Source organism: Myiozetetes cayanensis, unplaced genomic scaffold (assembly GCF_022539395.1).
Source record: "Myiozetetes cayanensis isolate MyiCay16 unplaced genomic scaffold, myiCay2020 scf6-25, whole genome shotgun sequence".
NCBI classification, from domain to species: Eukaryota; Metazoa; Chordata; class Aves; order Passeriformes; family Tyrannidae; genus Myiozetetes; species Myiozetetes cayanensis.
The window spans coordinates 53,656,224-53,675,814 of NW_026087853.1; the positions used below are offsets into that span (position 1 = coordinate 53,656,224).

Sequence of the window (19,591 nt, forward strand, 5' to 3'; positions counted from 1 at the left end):
GGAATAAAAGTAATTAATCTTGTTCTGCAACACTACATCATGTCTGCTACCCTGATAGCACAAAGAGAAACAATCTAGGTTGTGACTTGAGTTGTCATTCTAAAGACAAGGATTTGCAGTTGTAGATACATAATGGCCAGTCTTCGCGAGCGAAGATCCGGGGAAGGTCTTTACACCTTCCAGCCTGCGCATTGGATTTTTTAGGTGAGACACAGTGTGCACGGAACTGAGCCCACCCTTTAATCCTAAGGTTCATCTGCCGGGGCCAAGCGAGCTTGGACGGTGGCAGCGAGGTCCTCAGGATGTAGATGGATTGCCTTTAAGGGTTAACGAGCTCCATCAGCCCGGGAGTGGCCCTGACCGGGAATCGAACCGGGAATCGAACCGGGTCTCCGCGGTGAAAGCGCCGCGCCTTTACCACTAGACCACCAGGGGCTCCTGTAGATATATACTATAATCACAAATATACTTTTGAAAGACCATACCTGTGATAATGGTGGGAATAGTTCAAAAGGCATCCTCTTCTGATTTTTTTTTTTTTATTTAATTTAGGTGCTGTTAAAAAGCATAGGAGTTATCATATAGTTGCCATTCTTTGTACAAAGGATCATATTGAAAATAACATGAGAAATAATCTTGCAGTGGAGTAGCATCTGGTTGCCCTCAGCTCTCAGTTTATAAGTGGATTTATTTGCAAGAGGTTTACTCTGAAGCATTAACTTGGTCTCTTTTGTTACCATCTAGGTCTTAACTCTAATCTGCATTTGAGGAGTCCACCACTTCAGTATTACCCAGATTCGGCAGCCTGGCAAAAATGCTTCTCTAGGGTAGCTTTGTTCCTCAAATAGAAAAGGGGACTTGGCTTTTGTAACACAGAAGTTTAAACTGTTTTTTTTCTGCAAACAAAGTATGTACAGAAACTCAGCCTACCTTTAAAACAAGAGCAGTATTTCCTTAAAAAGAACTGCCTTTAAAACACAAATTGTCATGATCTACTGACCCACGGAGATTGCTCTGTTTTTAAGAAATCTGAGCAAATTCTTGTTGCTGTTTGTCTCGAAGCTTTCATCTCTGTATGTGAGAAGATTGCTTCAAAAATCACAGTCACCCTAGAAGGTCACTTAGTTTCTCCTAATCTTTAAATATAGTTCCCTGAGAACTAAGGAGTTGAAAACTGCAGTGAAGATTCCAGATTCTGTGGCTGGAAATGTGTCTGGAAAATCCAATGAGTTTTGTTTGGTGGGATGTGGTGGAATTTTTTTTTTTGTTGTCAACAGCAGTTGGAGTTACTTCTACATATACATGAAGTTTGAAATATGTGGTGGGGAGAAGGGAAGTTCATAGTGTGAATATTTCATAGCTTTTGGCATGGTTGGCAGCGTTCTATAGATAAGTTACCATGTCTGTGACCTTGGCTTGAAGAGGTTTCTATCAAGCAGCTATAAAGCAGAAGTACATGTGTTTAGCTCCAGGGCTGGCTCTGTTCCTTAGTTTTCATTCCACTTTTCAGCAATGAAGAACCTTCTCTGTTTGGTCCTTCACTTATCCACTTACTTACATTATGAGTTACATTAAGTGAATGATGAATCTTAAGATGAACAGAATTCTACAGAACAAATTCTACACTGGCAGTTAATTTTTAGAGTGTCCTTTCTTTCCTCTGAGACCTGGTATCTTGGCACTTAATTATTTCTTTTGTTTTTTCTCAGGTTAAGGAACATCCGCTATGGCTTCAACACAATCCTGGTGATCCTGATCTGGCGCATCTTCATTGCAAGATCGCAGATGGCAAGAAACATCTGGTACTTTGTGGTTAGTCTGTGTTACAAGTTCCTCTCCTACTTCAGAGCCTCCAGTACTATGAAATACTGAAAAAGAGAATTTAGCATTAGGACATCTATGCATATGGTGGTCTAACTGCACAAAACCTGTAACATGTAGTCATCTCACATTTTGTAAAAGCATAATTTCATCTTTTAATTGGAGTGCGAAATAAACAGTATGGTATATGTAATGTTAGTTGTGTACCTTCCTGGAAACAGGAAATAAAATGGTCAAGTGCCAGTTTGATTTGGCATTAGACAAGCATTTAGGTAACTTTAACTCTTTGACCTGGGGAAAACGTATTAGACCACTGACCAACATAACTGTGCAATTTGGAAAGTGTTTGACTGAAATCTGCCTTAACATGATTTTTTTTTTTTAAGTTTTACTCCACATTGAGCAAGATAAATATTGACTTAGTAGATATTAGTTGCTGTAGACCTATTTATTTGAAATTCTTCTAAATTACAGAGGGTTTTGCAAGTTGCAAAAGTGTATAAGTGATGGTGGATCTTCTGAAATAAAAATTGAGGACTTCTGTAATTTGTCTTTACATTTTGCCACTTCTTCCCTTCTCCTCAAAGTAGGGATGCAACAATGGTGCCTCCTTTGCTTTAAAAGAAAAAAGAAATTAAAAAATGAACCAGCCTTCTTTATTTACTGAAGAACCTTTTGTATAATCTGGGCCTCAGAATGTACTTGGTGATTCAGTTCTGTGCTTGAAACTGGCTGTGTCCAACTTGCATTTATGTTGGCATGAACAGTTTGCTTCTCTGAAATCTCTGAATTGATTCTATCATTGAGCAGATAAAAGGAAATGTAACCCTGAAGGGGGCAAATAAAGTCATTGACTGTCCTCTTTTTAATTATTTTTTTATTGGGAACACAGAGCCAGCACTTGATTGTTACATTTCTGACTACAAAGGGTAAATATAATGGAAAGGAATTTATTATGCTTAGTTGCTATTTACATTACTGGTCATAATAGCTGGAAAACTATAGACTTTCATTAAGAGATATACCTGTTTTTAAGTCGTAAGGAATGTTAGCAAATACTTTATGATTAACACTTTTTTTAAATCTTTGAGCTATGAAATTTGATGCATGGACAACACCGATGCTCAAGCACACTTTCCCATCCCTGCCCTAGTAAAACATTATCATACTTGCAAGCAGAGTAAGATGAATAGATGTTGACCGTTCTTCCATCAGTCTTTTTATTTAAAGTATCAGGTTTAAATCTGAAGAAATCAGGTGGGTTTTTTTCTGCATGTTACTTTGTTTCAGTAGGGAAAACATCTGTAAAAATGTCAAATTGTAAGAAAAGATTGAATCCTTGTTTCTTTAATCCAAGGCAATACATGAAGATCCCTTTAAATTTTGGTTGCGCAGCATTTGGTTTGAGAACACTGTAGTGTTCCTCTAATTGATGCACTGAACAGCACCCTTGCCCAGTGTTTGTTTATTAAAATCAATTCATACTGATGAATTTGTTTTTGAATCTGCCTGTCAAGGCAAATAATGACTTAATTACACAAGAACTACATTATGCTTGCCCTTGGTATCTTTTTGTCCTATTTGAATTAAATATATAAAGAACTTATTTTGCTATTTTTCTGAAAACTCTTACTTTAAAGAGAACACCTTTCCTGCAGGTGTATATCTCATTTTGAAAAGATAATGGCTTCCTTGTTGAAGCTAAATATTCTGTAGTAAATAGTTAAGCTGTAATTCCTTTTTAAAATGACCTGTGTATATATAAAGCTAGTGGTGAAAAGCCTAAATGGTCTAGGACCACACCTTGTGTGAGAGACCTCTGATTGTGGCTGAAAATAAATTAAGGCTTCTGTGCTTGAAGATGTTACACTTTAACAAATACATTAGGTATATTATATTTTTAGTTGCCTTCCCAAGTATCTTACTAGCCCTGAAAGTATGCTTAAGGATTCCTGAATTGTAGACTTTTTTTCAGAGGTGCCTGCTGTCCAGTGACACCCCTTGTCCCATGCTGGCACATGGCTGAAGTTTGCAAAAGACAAGTACATCATATTCTGGAAGTTATTCTGTGAAACAATTCTTATGAAAACTTATGAATTTTAGTTGTTTATAAACATTATTACATGATACTTTTAATGTTGATTTGTTAATACTGGGAACTATGAAGCCAACGAACTGCTTATTTCTGGTCTAAAATACTGCTTAGAAATGTAGTCTTTTGAATAAATAACAAAGAGAAGGATTACTTTAAACATGAGGATATTTAACTTATACTCTTTAAATATTTGCCAATTTAGAAACCCTTTTTTTCCCCTTTTTGGAGACTGTTGTTCTGTGCCCTATTGGTATCTTACACTAATTCATCAGTCATCCTATTTAGCTGCCAGTAGATTCAGTGTCACCTTTATTACACTGGTTTTGTCACTTCCTGTGGTCAGTCTGTGAAATTCTATCTGAAGCTCTTGGGTTTCCTCCCATATCAGAGCCTTGTCCTCTTGCAGTTCTTCACACAGTGTTTGCACATAATGGATGTTGGTCAAAAATACTGGAACTATATTTTGGTACATGAAGCTCGATTCACTGTTTTGACTTTCAAGTTACAGAAGGGGTATCAGTTGGTTAATAGGAAGAAGATCAGACTGAAACATCGTTATCACTTAACTGTTACTGGTATTTATTTGGGACCAGGAAAAAAAAAATTACATTTTCCAGTAATGTTTTTCTCTGCTGTAGGAACATGTTTGGAAACAAATGCTAAATCTGTGAGCTTTTATAAGACATAAACAGAAATATTGGGTGCCTTTGTTTGTAAACCAAAAATAAACAAATCCCTTGAAAGTGTTGTTACAGTGTTCATTGTATCTTTTTGTGTGTTCAGTCTAATTTGTGGAAAATAACTGGACAGTGTAAATATCAGCTTAATATACATAAACCTGCCCTTTGTGAGAAACAATGAAGTTCATGACTGATTCTGCATTTTAAAAAAGAAAACCAAACAAAACAGAAAAACCTTCACAAGCACAAAACAAAAACCACAACCCTCCTTGCCCCCCCAGTTCAAACCTTCATGGGATAATACCAAAACACATGGTGAGGTTTGCCTAGTCATGGTGACATTTTTGTGTATTAGCTACTTTTCTCCTTGCTATCACTGCTTGTTCATTTGCAGCCTTAGTTTCAAATTTACCTAAATAGCATAAACCATCTGCTTTTCCTATGTTTTAAAAGGCTACTGTGGTTTTGCAGAAGCTTTAGGATTAATATCTCAAGGAATCACAAGCAGCTGCAGTTATTTATGGCATCCGCTTTTGTGGTGAGGGAGGAAAAGGTAGCCTTAAGTTAATGCATCACCAAAATGCCTTGTTTTTTTGGTTTTTAACCTTAATTTCTTGGAATATCCAGATTTCACGGATTCTTCCTCCTTTTATCGAGAACACAGTTCTGGAGACCATGCATGATCCATAAGCTGTGGTTTGGAGTCTGACAGCTTTAAGCATAATCTTTCCTTTAAGACTAAAACTATCAGATATAGATTTTTTTTGTTGGTCTCAAAGATTCATAAATGGAAACAAGGAACAAAAATTTTTTAAGATGTTCTGTCCCTCATGTCTTGTGCTCGTGAGCATTTTGTCCTTTCTTCATAGTACAGTATTACATCTTAGATTGTTCAGAAACAAAGAACAGGTTTATAAAGGTGACCTGGATCTGAGGAGCACCCTGCACCAAGCTGGGAATTAAAACTTTCCATAATATTTTTACTTGTTTCCTGATCTGCTGAGCAGATGTCAAAACAGAAATGAGGAAAAGTCACCGAGGAATTGCTACTCTGGAGAAATGTAAGTGAATTCCTTTCAGTGTGTTTTTGTTGTTTGCCAATCTTTCTGTGTTGAAGTATGTGCAGTTTTTGTGTAGCCTGGAGACATTTACTATGTGTTTTGAGTTAAGCTCTAGGAAATGGAAAATAGTTCCAGTGGAGCTGATATGAATTGTCTTCTCTTATTTTCAATACGTGCCACCATACCATCATAAATTTAGAAGGGAAGGTTGACAGGTCTCACTTTTCACTTTAAATTCTAGCTTTTCTTCCTCTCGGAATATTCCTCAGAGCTTCAGACCACTCTGTCCTCCTTTCTGTCTGCAGATGACTGAGTTAAAGGTTGTGTAACCAAAGCGTGAGCTGCTGCTCTGTCGTCTCGAACTAAATTTAACCCTGCTTCCACTTTCAAGGTATTTATAAATGCTTTTCTCCTCAATGTTATCTTAGTACTTTTCTTCAGTGCAGAAACTCTGGCTTTCCCTGCACTGACAGATAATTAGTAATTATGCAACTGTCTTTTCTGGAATATGGAACAATGACAGCTTTGAGCAGCTTTTATTCTTACCAGGGGAAGCAGGAGAAACCATGAGTAATTAGTGAAAGCAGAAGTTCCAACACATTAATGCACTGATTAATACTGGAATGCTTGGAGCCATGGGCCCTAGGTAGGGTGAATGGGACTTTTTACTCTTGATTCAGTTATAGCCAGTAACAGTAAGTGTAGTGGTTATTACCAGAAACCTTTAACTTCATTCTGTTTTAATTGTTATTCCCTTCAGGATGGTAATTCTGTAGCTACTACCACATCTGAAAAATTCATGTCCTGATGTGGACAAGCAAGGCCTCTTCCCATAGATTCTTTGAAATGAAAAAAATTATAACCACCACTTAGTTACAGTTTTCTGGGATGTAGAATGAACATTAAATCTTAAATTGCTCTGGTCTCATAAGGTAAGAGGTTGTGCTATGTTCTCTGTGTCTCTACTGTAGAAACAGCAATCCAGTCCACCACCAGCAGAAAGTAGTTATGATATCCTTGTTTTAATCAACAACTATCTGATTCACCATTTAAGTGAAAATGATTTAGTATTTAGCCACTATTAACTTTCATGTATCATGTCAGCCTTAATGCAGATTCAAGATGGCATAACTGAGTATTTTTAGCTTTATGAAACTCGATAGCTCCTCCTTTCCTTCATTCCTGATGAAATTATCCTAGAACTGGATGTCCAGGGACACAAATAGTTATGCTTGCTTGTTTTAGGCACCTAACTTGGGTGGAATTCAAGAATCTAAAGCTAGGAGACTTGATTTCCTTTAGTATACAGCTGTCTCAGTATGATCCCGAATCATAAGGCAAATGCTTAAAATAAACAGAGACTTTGCAAAAGCAGTCACGGTGGGGGGGTGGGGAGGAAAGAGACCTGTGGAGGCAAAAGGAAATGGTTAAATTAAGGGAGAAGCAGGGTGAATACGCTTAATATTAGTTCTCATGTTATGTATGTGGAATTAAGACTGTATTGACACTGTATTGTGTCATATGGTTCTTGGTTTGCATTCTATGTAGAGCTTGTGGTCCAGGCAGATAAATCAGTAAGTTAACTCTAAGGGAGCAGGTGTGACATCTGGCTTTTCTTACTTCACGTGCTCTCCTAGGGCAGTGCTTATTCAGCTTAGAGATTCAGGTTCAGCTTGGGGAGTCAGAGCAGCTAAAGAGCTGTTTGGAGTATTGCTGATAGTGTGGAATTTTGTGGCCTCTGTGGAAGATGAGGTTCCTGCCATTTACAGGATAGAAATCTTGCAATTAAGGTTACTCATGTGGCATAAAGTGCAGCAGTCTGTCCCACAAGTACACGTTAATCACTCCCATTAACAGACTCACAATCTGTTCAAATAGGCTTAAAATAATTTCTTGTACCTTAAGGAGGTAATTAATTTTGAACAAATTAGGCTAGAACAAAAGAACTTGTTAGCTGCTGTAAGTTCGTAGCAGGAAGAATGGAAACTTCGTGATCCACTTGGCTGTGATGTACAGTTTCTTGCTTCATGTTCCTTCAGGGACTTTCTATTTGATATGCTGAAGTTTTAAGTTGTATTATTAACTAAGTTAAGTGTAATTCTCGAACTGTGTGAAGTTACTTTTCCTTTGAGAGAGACTAGTTGGTTTTTGTTTGCCTCTGTCTTTCAAATCTGTCTTACCTTTCCTGTTTCATAAGGGCTTTGCCAGTGTAGCTCAGAAACCTGCTATTTGCTGCATAGTGCACAAAGCTTATAGTTTCAGAGTCTTGTGCCTGGTAATGATGGGGGTAAAGATTCAAGTCTGCCTCAGGCTAGAGTAGCTGCTGAAGCTGTTGGGCTTTCCCTTGAGTGACTGTGAGTTAACAACACAGGCTATTCTGTTCATTCACCCTTCTCCAGGCCTGCAAGGGAAAGAGCTTTGTTCCAGAGACAATAGTGAGGGATTTCCCCCCAGCATTCTGTTTTGTTTGTTTGCCTGTAATCACCTACTTAGCACAATCTAGTGTAGGACTCGTAATAATCACCCTTTTCCTCTGTATCAGGACAGTCCAGTAGACTGCTTCCGTGTTTAGGTCTTGGGTTTCATCTCCCCTTGCTGAAGAGGCTTTTCAAAAAGGAAGACCAGAGCTCTGGATTTAAGTGTGCTTCAGTAAGTTCTGGTATGTTTGGAGTATTTTATGGAGTGTGAGATTGCACTCAGCAAACCAACACTTAAAAACTGTCTGCTCCTTTTCATCCCCACCCCAGATGCCACCATTTGGTGCCTCTGCTCTTGCCACCCCACCCGACTGACTGGAGAGAAAGGATTGTACACTGTTGGTTGTAAACAATTCATTTGTGTCAGGCATTGTAGATGCCAGGGAAAATGCCACTTTGTTTTTTTAATACTATTAAATTCTAATTCTTGAGCAAATGAAAGGCTTCTAATTTGCCTGTGATAACACATTTCAGTCTAAATTATGCACCTGCAAGGTTACTGGGGAGAGCATGTCTCACTGCTTTTCAATCCAGGTGTGTGGTTTTAAGTCACAGCTAATCTCTCCTTGTCAGTGACACCCGTGGTTTTCCTCTGTTAAATATTTGATTTGGAAAAAAAAAAACATGAAAGATAACTTCCACTCATTGTGACTCTAATTTAAAACCAAGTCTATCCATTTTTAATAGGAATGTGCTGCACTTAGCCCAGTAAGTGACCTTCTGGATAGATTACCTGCTACTTTGCTGGCTTCCGCATTCCACATGGTTTGTGCATTTCAGAGCCAGTAGGTGCTTAGCAGTTATATAGGAGTACAAAGAGCATGAAATATGACTGGAAATTCTGCAGAACATTAGGTGGCTGAAGATATTTTAGGAACTTACATTCCAATAGTATTCAGTGAAGGCTTTTTTATAGCAGTCCCCTGGTTAGGCAGAGAACAGAACAGTTTCATGTTTTCAAGTTTTCAGTCACTTGAAGTCAAGTGTTTTATCAGTCTTCACTACTACTGCAGGGAAAGTGCTGTTATGAACCATTGGTAGTAAGTACTAATTATACATGAATTAATGAGCTAAAATATTTTTTAATTAGACTTGATAGAAAGCAAAGTGCTGGGAAACCTCGGAGCCACAGAATATATAAGCAGTTAGTGCTTTTCTCTTTAAAGGTTGTTCTAATACAAATCAAATAACTTTGTTTCTAATTAGAAATTAACTTTTGTAAACAAACGAAAAAATATGCTAAGACCAGAAAGCAGGTGCTAAAACATCAGCCAGTTCTTCTTGGCACTTCTTTTGTTGTTTTAAGCTTAAATGCAGCCTTGTGACTTTAGTCCTTCTGGTAGAAACTCTTGGGGTTTGTGCTTCTTGTCTTGGTGAAATGTTATTACCCTGGCAGTGATCAGTGTTGCTGGCATAGAAGCAGAATGAGGAATTTGGAAACAGATGCTCCTTTCACTTGTGGTAGCCCTACAGGTGCCTGGCATGTAGGTTTAGTAATTAACTTTCCTATGTCAGACACCTTTTAGGGTTAAGCTGGGTATATTGTTGGCATGGTAAGATAACTTACCTGAAAGAACAATCTCTTCAAGCACTTCAAATTTAGAAAATATATGCTAAGTGGAAAGGCAATGTCACCTGCACACTGAAAGTCACACCCTTCATAATCCTGAGATGTTGTCATCACAGCAAGACACGTTTTGCATTTTCTGTTATGAAGCTATTAAAACATGACAAGTGAAGATGGTGACTTGCATCGTGATAAACAGTTATAATTTTTAAAGCATGAAATCTTGCAGGTCACCTTCCTCTTCCCACCTATGAAACATTGAGTGGCTCCTATCTCAAGATCACCTTCTTATTCTTAGAAACTCAGGTGGGAGAGTTTAGAACAGGCAGTTATTAGCATGTGGTACTGCAAAAAGACTCAGGTGTAGCACAGGAACTGCTTGGGACTTTAGAGCAGAAGATGAGGCTCACCTGGGCCTCCAGTGATGCTGAAAGGATGGGCTACCACTATGTTAAACTGAGGGGTTTTTGTTGTTAATCTTCCTGCCCAACTTGTCTCCCGTGCCTTTCACGGGATTTTCAGAGTTGATTGCTGCTGCATCTTCTCAGTTGCTCTCCTAGAAACTGTTGCTTGTTCTCTTCAGTGGCAGCCCTTTAATGGGATTCCTTAGGAATTCAGTCACAGACTGACATGGACACAGACTGCAGGTAAGAGAAAGCTGCAAATAGGCAGAGAGCAGATAGGAGATACAGGCAAATAGGAGAGAGCAGAAAAGGCTCAGAGGTTCGTTTGAATAGTGTCTTGTTTGAGCTGACTTACAGTGAATTTGTTCATCTTTCATGTATCACCAGCCCCTCTGTGCTGACTTGTAAATACTCACTTCCAGAGGGACAGCCTGCTTCCTTCCCTTCCCTGCATATAAAGAAAGCATTTGTCCTCAACTTCAGGCCTCTTGCAGCCATAGTTCTTCTGATTGCAGTTCTTCTGGCTTTTTTTTAATTGGAGCATGTATAGTTGTGACAGAACAAGGGGGAATGGATTCAAACTAAAAGACAGTAGGTTTAGGTTAGATATTAGGAGGAAGTTCTTTGCTGTGAGGGTGGTGAGGCACTGGAAGCGGTTCCCCAGAGAAGTTGTGGATGTCCCATCGCTGGAAATGTTCAAGGCCAGGTTGGATGGAGCTCTGAGCAACTTGGTCTAGTGGAAAGTGTCCCTGCTTCATGGCAGGGTGATTGGAACTGGATGATCTTTAAGGTCCCTTCCAACCCAAACCTTTCTGTGATTCTATGGTAATAATGTGTTTGTGGGTGATGTTTCACAGCTGCTGGGTTCTGTAAAACTTGAATATCCTACTAAATAAATGGCCACTAGCTGCCTCTGTGTAATGCTTTATGTCTTCTCAGTCCTTCAGTATCCTTAGCCTGGGTAGCTTGGAGGGCTAGTATGAATTCCTAGAAAATATCAGTGTGAGTTCATGTGTACCTAGCCAGTGCTCCAACTCAAAAAACCTGATTTTTAATTTTTAATGTAAAATATTAATTTTGTTATAAAATATATTAGTTTTTATTTTAGTATAAAATGTGTGAAATGAAAACCAACTTTTTTACTTTTTTCTTTTCATCTGTTTGTAATACTAGGCTGTGTATTAATTATTGTTTTTTATAGGGCTTCTCAAACTGCGTATACAGTGCACATGACTTCTGTGTCCAGCCCTCTGGTTTATTGCTGGGTTTACATTCACTGGAAATAGTATTTTTTGACAGAATTCTGTTTAGAACAGGTATATTCACAACAGAATGTTGTGAATTTGAGTTCTCACACTCTCAATTTGAGTTCTCACACTCCTTTGAACTATTAGTTGTGTTAATCATGTTAGGAACTTTGCAATTTGAAAGCACTGAATAATAACTTATAAAAATTCCAAAGTGTTTAGTGTGTACCTGTCTCATAATCTCCATAACCATGTACATACGCATAGAGAGTGATGCATGTGGCCAGTGTTTCCTCTTCTGTGTCTGTTTCCTGACTTCTGGTTTGCTGTTTTACCTGCGGCTCCTTTTGGAACTGAGGGAGGAAACCCCCGATCATTACTGTTTTCAAAACATAGCTGCTTCACAGGAAGGCTAAATATAGAATGGCTGTGCTGACCTGTGCCAGCACTTGGGTGACTGGCTTGTCTCAAAACTGCACTAGTCCACTGCCCTCTCAAGTCCTGCTGAGTGGATCCCATGGGCTCCACACTGTATGAAAGAGCCCTGCTTGGCCTGAGAAGACACAAAATCAGTCTGGATATTGCATTATTTACTGTTCTTTGGGGCTGCTGGCTGATGCTGTGCCGTGGAATTAAATGCTCTTAAGTTTGTGCCTGCTGATGAGCTCCCAAAGGAGGCCTTTGAAGTATGCACAAGTAGTAGATGCTCATATGTTACCAGATTTTCCAAGCTTATCACTTACTGGGGAGGCACCAGAAATGCAGTGGGGTAGCATGGGTTGCCAGCAGTGTCTTGACATAGGTGTGGAAGATGGGATTTCTACATCCTTGTTGCAGAAATTACTGCTTGAGACTCATCTAAAGCCTTCTGTCCTGCTACCTTGTGATAGCAAGAAGTACCTGTGCATAAAATGAATGGGAAAATGGTAAAAAACTATCTGATTTTATACAACTGGATTAAATAAAACTTACAGTGCATGTGGTAGTGTTTGCACCTGTCTGAAAGAGGAGTGGAAAATTAGAGTTGAAAAGGAAGGTGGATGATGAATCACTTTTCTCTTAAAATCTTCCTACTATTGTCCTTTCCTTTAGGGTGGAAATTCTAACTGCCATAGAAACTTTGTTTGTAAAGTACTTACTTACTAAGTTACTACCAACATGATTTTTGCTCCTGCAGGAATTGGTTTTAGTCTTTTTTTTGGACAAAATTGCTGTAGGATGATGTCTCTCAGGCTGTTTAATTCTGTTCTTCCAAAACGAAGTATCCGAGGAAAGGGTAAAGAGTACAAAGGCTGTAAGTGAAATGTTGATTGTATTGCAGGTTTTGAACAACAGACTCCTGGCCACTGGCTGGGATGTCTTGGAGCTAAAGTAATTTTGGAAACATATGACGTGAGTTGATAAATGCTGCAGTAGATTTAACTGCTCACATTTTGAACCCTGGGTGTTAGTAAGCTGTCGTGGTTTTGCCCACCAGCCCATCCCTGAGGCTGAGGATGGTTTTGTCCAGGTGATTTCCGGACAAAAAAAACAATCAAAAAGTTCAGTGACGCCTTTGCTAATTACATCTTTAAGAAAACGGAAGAGAAGGTTGGTTGGGCAGTTGAAATTAAGAGCAGCAGCCATGTAGAAGGGTAGCGGGCCCGAGGAGGGCCAAGGCCCCCTCCTCCCCGGCTTGGGCCGGGGGGGCAGGTGCAGCACTGAAGCCTCTCTTCTTTCTTGTGAGAGAGTGAAGAAAAAAGAAGTTTAAAAGACGAACTGCTTAAACGAGAAACCGCTGCAGAAGAATTCCAGCCATGAGATAACAGAATTTTCAAGGTCAAAGCTGCAGTCGCAGGAGAGAGAAGAAAAGTTCGAAGGGGGGAGAACTGCTTTTTTCTCCCTTTCGCTCTCCCTCCCTTCAGCAGGGTAAAGACTGAAAAATAAAACCCTGCCACCTGTAAAAGTTTGTTGGGGTGAAAAGACCCCCCATGCAGCTCACAGAGGAGCTTGTGGATACACCAGAGATTTGTGACTTTAACAGAAAGAGAAAGCCTTATGCTGGAGCAGAAGCGGCTCAGATAAGGCAGAGTCCTGTTAAAGACTTTGTAACCCTCGAAGGGGACGATGCTTATGCTGGAGCGAGACGGCTCAGATAAGCTTGGGATCTCAGTGAGAGATCCATACTACTAGTGCTGGAAATTTGTGACCCTGAGAGAACCTACGCTGGAACAGAAAAACGGCTCGGGTAGGGATGTTGGGATCCATGCTGCTGGTGCTGGAGATTAGTGACCCTAAGAGAACCTACGCTGGAGCAGAAAACAGCTCAGGTGGGATATTGAGATCCAAGTAAAGGATCCAGACTAGACCCATGCCGAGAAGTCAATCAAGGACTGTTCTCCCATGGGGAGGGACCTCCATAGGGAAACAGGGGTGAACTCTTAAACCATTATCCCCTGTAACCCTGTGGAAGAAGATCCATAGTAAGCAAGTGTCCCCTTGCAAGCCTATGGAAGGAAACCCTTCAGGACCTGGGTAACCCCCAGCCTTCGGTTTTATCCCAGGAGGGGGGTAAGCCCAACCCTGAAAGCTGACACAGAGAAAGATAAAGAAGTTCCAGCTGCGATGAAAGTGCTGCAGAGTTACTAGAGGGAGAGAGAGAACTGGAACTCTAAGAATGGAAAAGGACTGCTTCTCCTCCTTAGACTGATATAAAGAAAGGTGAGGGGAGAAGTATCTTTTGTAAATACATAATACCTTTTACTTAAGTAGAATTGTTGTAAATAGAATTCTTTAGTTTTAGTTTGTTAATAATAAATACTCATACTTTTTTTTCAATTCAGTCTCTTTTTGTCTACGTAAACCTTCTCTCAACTGATAGTAATTGTATGGGGGGTGTAAAAATAAATTGAGCCAGGGCAAAACCATGACATAAGCTCACTAGGAATGTAATATTCAGTGTTCTGAAGCAATGGCAGGTAATTGCCCTCATTATGTACTCAGACTGCAACATTATCCTAGCAGATTTTCTGACACTGCTGTTCTTTCACTTCTTTTCCCTTAGAAAAGAATGACTGAAGGTTAGTTGTTTGTTGGGAACTAAGAAACTCAGGACCCAGATCTCTCTTACCTGGTAATTAACTTCTTAAGCAGAGTCTTGCCTCGGGACTATTTGTAAGTGGTGCTGTCAAACTACTTGAGTAAATAATCTATACAGTCTATACTCTTTGAATTAAGTTTAACACTTTGCAGACAATACCTGCTATGTTGTGATATTTAGGCAGACCATATTGTAACAAAATTAAACATTTTCCATCTCATTATTGAATAGCAGGTAAAAATGCTAGCCCCAACATAAATACTTCCAGATAAAATCCCTTCTAAAATACAGGATTTTCTTATTTTTTGTGTAAGCTCTACAAGCATATATATGTGTACACAAATGTATGAGTGCCTTTTCGATGTCTATCTTTGTAGTAAAAGCCTAAATACTTGCAGTGCAAGGTAGGAAAGAGGGTTTCCCCTGCTCTACAGAGCTGGAAGGTTTATCATATCCGTTTTATCCCTATAGGTGTATTGAATGCACTGTGCAGTTTGGAGCCTTACAGTTCTATTTCTGTTGAGTTTTTAGGTACTGCACAGAGAGCTGGTGCATGTATAGTCAATAAGTTCTGCTGCAGGACAACTGAGCTTTGAATAGAAAGGATTAATAAAGTCTGAAAAATGTCATAAGAGCTCTTTTTGTGTCTACATTCAGATGTGTTGGCTGTAGTTTGTTTACTGTTGTGGTTGAAAGCATGACAGGTGGTAAATGAACTTGCTGAGAGACAGCATCAGAGTCTTAAAAATACTCTCTGCACGTGCTTGAGCAGGTAGCAATAAGTGGAAAGGCGAAAGTAGACCAGTAGGTTCAGTTACATTCCATGAAAAACACTGTCCTCCTACCAGTTAATGGAAACAACCTGGGAGCTTGTAACTGCACACATTGGGGGGGGGGGGGAAGTCATTTTAACTGTACTTTTCCTGTAAACTCTGTAGGAGCCGTGTAGTGGAGTTAATTATGAAAGCCATATTGAATGCACAGCTAAGCAGTGGCCGAAAGTGCTGGTACAGTGTTAATAACGATGTTGCAGATGCTGTTGCTTCAGTGTGTTGATGGAGTGACAACTCATTTGAATAGGGGAGAGCAAGCCAGAAGAGGAGGTTTCACAGCAGGACTGGTACAATGGGCTGTTGTTGCAAACAGCAGACCTTTGGGTAAGCAGTGATGAATAGACAGAGAGCATGTTGATGGTAATAACTGTGTGCTCTGTTTCTGAAAACTTCATTGGGCTGTGTGACACAAGTGGTGTGGCTGCTGTGGCAGCTGCTGCTCATCCGTTGTCTGACTCTGCACGGTGCCGTATCATTGTGCTGAGATGCCCTGAGACAGAGCTCTAATCTCTGGTTCCACACACCTGTTTATCTCTACTGTGACATGGCAATGCTGCACCCTGTCACTGCTGACACAGCTCCAAATGCTCTGTGTGTGGAGACGGGGAATACGAGAAATTCCGAACACCAGCTCCAAGGTGCCCCCATTCCTGCAACATCTCTTGGAGCCCCTGTTGTTAGGAGTCTGTCAGAGTTTCCACAGCGAACTCTGCAGCCTAAAGCCTCTCAGGGTGGAACTTGGCAAACAGGGTAGGCCTGATTCTGCTCCTTTTGATTCCAACTGCAGGAGTGCAACTGAAAAAGAAAAGTGAGTCTTCTGTTGAAACAGATATTGCATCAAGGGTATTTGGATGGCAAAGGCAATTATTTCCAATGATTCAAGGTCAGGATGGATGAGCCTTTGAGCAAGCTGGTCTGGGAGGGGAGCGTCCCTGCCCATGGTAGGTGGCTTGGTGGAACTGGATGATCTTTAAGATCCCTTCCAAACCAAGCTGTTATATTATTCTTGTGCACAATTACTTTTAATGCTTTCTTGGGAAAGAAGGTTGTTCTGAGTAAAGAGAATTTTCCTGAAAGGGAGAAATGTCTAAACAAGCAAACAACCCAGCTCAGATGCCATTTGAGGCTGGCCAATTAAAACTACACAGCAGCAGATGATTTGAAAACCAACAAACTAATTCTAAAAGCAGCATTTTTATACTTCAAGAATCCCAAGCTTTCTATAGTGGAGAACTTTCCACTAATGGAGGCTGCAGTTCTTGCTGGGACATTTTAGTGCCAATAGTAATCAACCTATGGCAAAATGGAGCTTCCTCTGGCCTCAGTTTTTTTGGCCAAAAAGTCAGAGTTATTAACTTCAGCTGGACTTCTCATAACTCCTCTATAGCTCCCCAGATGCAGTTTTACATATTGAAGCTTCTGCATGTCCAAACGGTCAGAAAGATGTGTAAACTGTGCAACAGAAGAGTGGCAGTTCAGAGGTTCTGAATTGATTTGGGTTTTTTTGCTTGTCTCTTTTTTCAAATTATTTCAGCCATTCTGCTATTCTGTCCTTTGCAGTGACCACTTGTACAATGTTAACTGAGATGAAATTCTAGTTTGGTTTACTTAATTGTATCATTTAGTAATAGAATTTTGTACCATGAACCATGTATTTCAGAATGAGGAATGAATGAGTGTAACTAAAAAGAAAATAAAATTTCAGGTTTAGGAAGTTCTAAGGCAAGGTGAACCAAATTCTGTTGTCCAGGCTTCTCCACTTCTGTGAAGTTCAGACAGTTGCTTTATGTCTGTCAACTTTGTTTTTAATTTAATCTAGCGGTAGGAAAACCTTGGCTGGACACAGGTCCCAGGTGACAAAGGCTGTGAAAGCACAGAAAATCAGGCTGTAACCAGAAGTTTCTTGTGCTCAGTGCTGAATCCTGGTCCATAGGACAGGCTTTTGGGGCACTGCAATGTTAAATTCTATCTGATGTTTGAAAAATGACTCACATTGCAACACACCTATTAAGTAATCACTCGCTTCTTGCATGATTCTTTCCTGCCTGTAACAATGATAATATTGGAGACTATTTGAATTGTTAACTCTTCATAGTCCTAAATCTGGCATCCTTCCTGCAAGTTGAGAGAGGGTCTGAAGTTGCAGAAACCTTTCAGTTTGCTTTCTTGCTACCTAGGAACAATTCAGTATTCCAAAGACTATACCAAGCCCACAGAGGATCTCTAACATTGCAGGTAGAAATATTGGGGTGGGAGTGTTTGGTTTGGGCTTTTTACACACTATTTTGGCTTTTTTTTTTTTTTTAATTTTTCTGGTAGGTTAGTCTGGAAGTAAAGATGTGCCTCGCTGAAGATGGCTGCAGATTTATCTGTCCTACTCCATTTCCTTCCATCCATCTGTCCATACACAAATGTACCACTCAAGCTTTATATGTTGAGGCTTTTTTTTTGCATGAAAAGATATCAAAAACAACAGTTACCCCTGACTGTTGCTCTAGAGAAGGTAGAGAGTTCCTAATTCATGAATTAGTGATGCAACCCCATACATATTGCATTAGAGCAAGGAACAGTGCAGCAAGTGATGTGTGCTAATTCAATATAAACTAGCACAGAGTGGCACAAAACTACAGCATTCTGCAGTATTTGTGAACTGCAGTGTTCTGAGGGCTTGACATGGCATTTTCCTATATAAAAAGGGTTGCATTGTGCACAAAGTTGTGAAAGAAACGCTGCTATTCAGTGTGTTTCAGCTGTTTTTTTCCTGTAGGGAGTTAGTATTTGCTGTCTACTTTGTTTTGTGGTTGGTTTTTTAGCTTTTTTATTTTTTCAGAACTGGCCAAAGTGCATAGTGCTGCTCATAACTCTGTGGCCAAACCCTATGGCAATGAAGTCTTAGGCATGAATAGAATTTGTAGGTAGTTTAGTTCAGTCTTCTGTTTTTATCAACTTGAGAATAAAGCTTGTTCATTTTAATTTAACACTAAGTCTGCATTGGTTGAATTTACATGTCTTTGAGCCACAAATAAACATAGTGCCTAGCCTCCCAGTGCCAGAAATAACTGTCTCAAAGAAAGAGGGCTGGCATTAAAACTTGCCTGCATAGTGTAGGTGGACGTAGTGCAGTTGTTTTGTAAAGAATTCAGTAGCTTCAGCTCCTGCTCATTGTGTGAATATCTCACATCTGCAGATGAAAGGCAAAAGCCCCTTCCTGACTTTGAGAATAATGTGGTTTCTGTAGCATTCTCTAATGCTCATTAAAGGCTTCCAGTTCTTGACTGAATTGCTGCAAGAGAATTGACCAGTGGCACAGTTCAGTGTTCCACCTATTGAGGTTTCACATCCGCCCTGCCAACTCCTTCAAATCAATTTTCTTGAGCTTTTAAAGCTCTTCTGTTGTTTTGTTGGAATGTGCTGCTGGGAGCTGCTCTGGCCTGTCATTGCAGGCCTGGTCTAAACCCTTAATCTCTGTCAACTTTGCCAAATACTGCTGAGACACTTGTAATTTATACCTTCTAAAACAGATGTGTGATGAGATGGCTGTACATCCATGTCTGTACTTCACAGCATGATCATATTACATACATATAAAAAAGGTGTTGTTTTTTTTTCGTAGCTCCATTATTTAGGTTTTTTTTTTGCTTTAACTCTTTCTGTCTCTTCTCCCTGTCACAATTATTTCTCCAAAGACTTCAGTTGTATTTGCACACTCTAAGTACTGAATATTTTGTAAGGTAGTGTTCTCATTTCCTGCTGAGTATTTATAGCTACATCAACCATTGCAGAGATAGGGAATCCCCTCGATTTCAAGAGAAGAGTTTTCTACTTCCCCTCTTTCATCCTACTGTGTGGCATTTACTGAAGCACAACCTATTTTCCCTAAAGGAAAGAACTAATATTTCATTGCTGGTAGTACCTAAGCCGTGAGTCCCTTGTGGCAGCAGATATTGCAGGTGGTTACATTGGTGCAAGCTGCTTGCAAGCAGGGCGTTAGTTATGGAAGTGAAAAAATAGGAATATTAGTTCATCTTGAGGATTCTAAGTTATATAAAGCTTAAACCCAGATGACTTTGGGTCAGTGCATTTATTTGTATTAGGATGAATCCTACTTAGGTTTGCTGTGGGGCAGAAAGGGTTTGTAAATTACTGTCCCTTGTACCCTCAGCACTGAGAATGAGACACAAAACTGGCAAAGCCACACAAAAATCCTGCAGCAAGATCTGTGCTGACTGCATGTCACTGTTACTCATCATGTGGTTCCTCATTATGATTAGGTAACTTTGCAGATTTCTAATTTTTCCTTAGCCTTCATTGCAATCTGTGAAAACAG

At 39.7% G+C, this 19,591-nt stretch overlaps 1 protein-coding gene and 1 long non-coding RNA gene across 2 annotated transcripts in view; one reads left to right on the plus strand and one right to left on the minus strand.

The window, feature by feature from the left end:
- FAR1 (fatty acyl-CoA reductase 1) overlaps positions 1-4,664 on the plus strand; it is a 36,995-nt gene extending 32,331 nt beyond the window's left edge. Inside the window, exon 12 of the mRNA XM_050335482.1 lies at positions 1,710-4,664. Within this exon, the coding sequence (XP_050191439.1) occupies positions 1,710-1,872 (163 nt within the window). The 3' untranslated portion in view covers positions 1,873-4,664. The remainder of the gene's footprint in view (positions 1-1,709) is intronic.
- LOC126650555 (uncharacterized) overlaps positions 1-19,591 on the minus strand; it is a 271,938-nt gene that overhangs the window by 241,691 nt on the left and 10,656 nt on the right. The window lies entirely within an intron of this gene.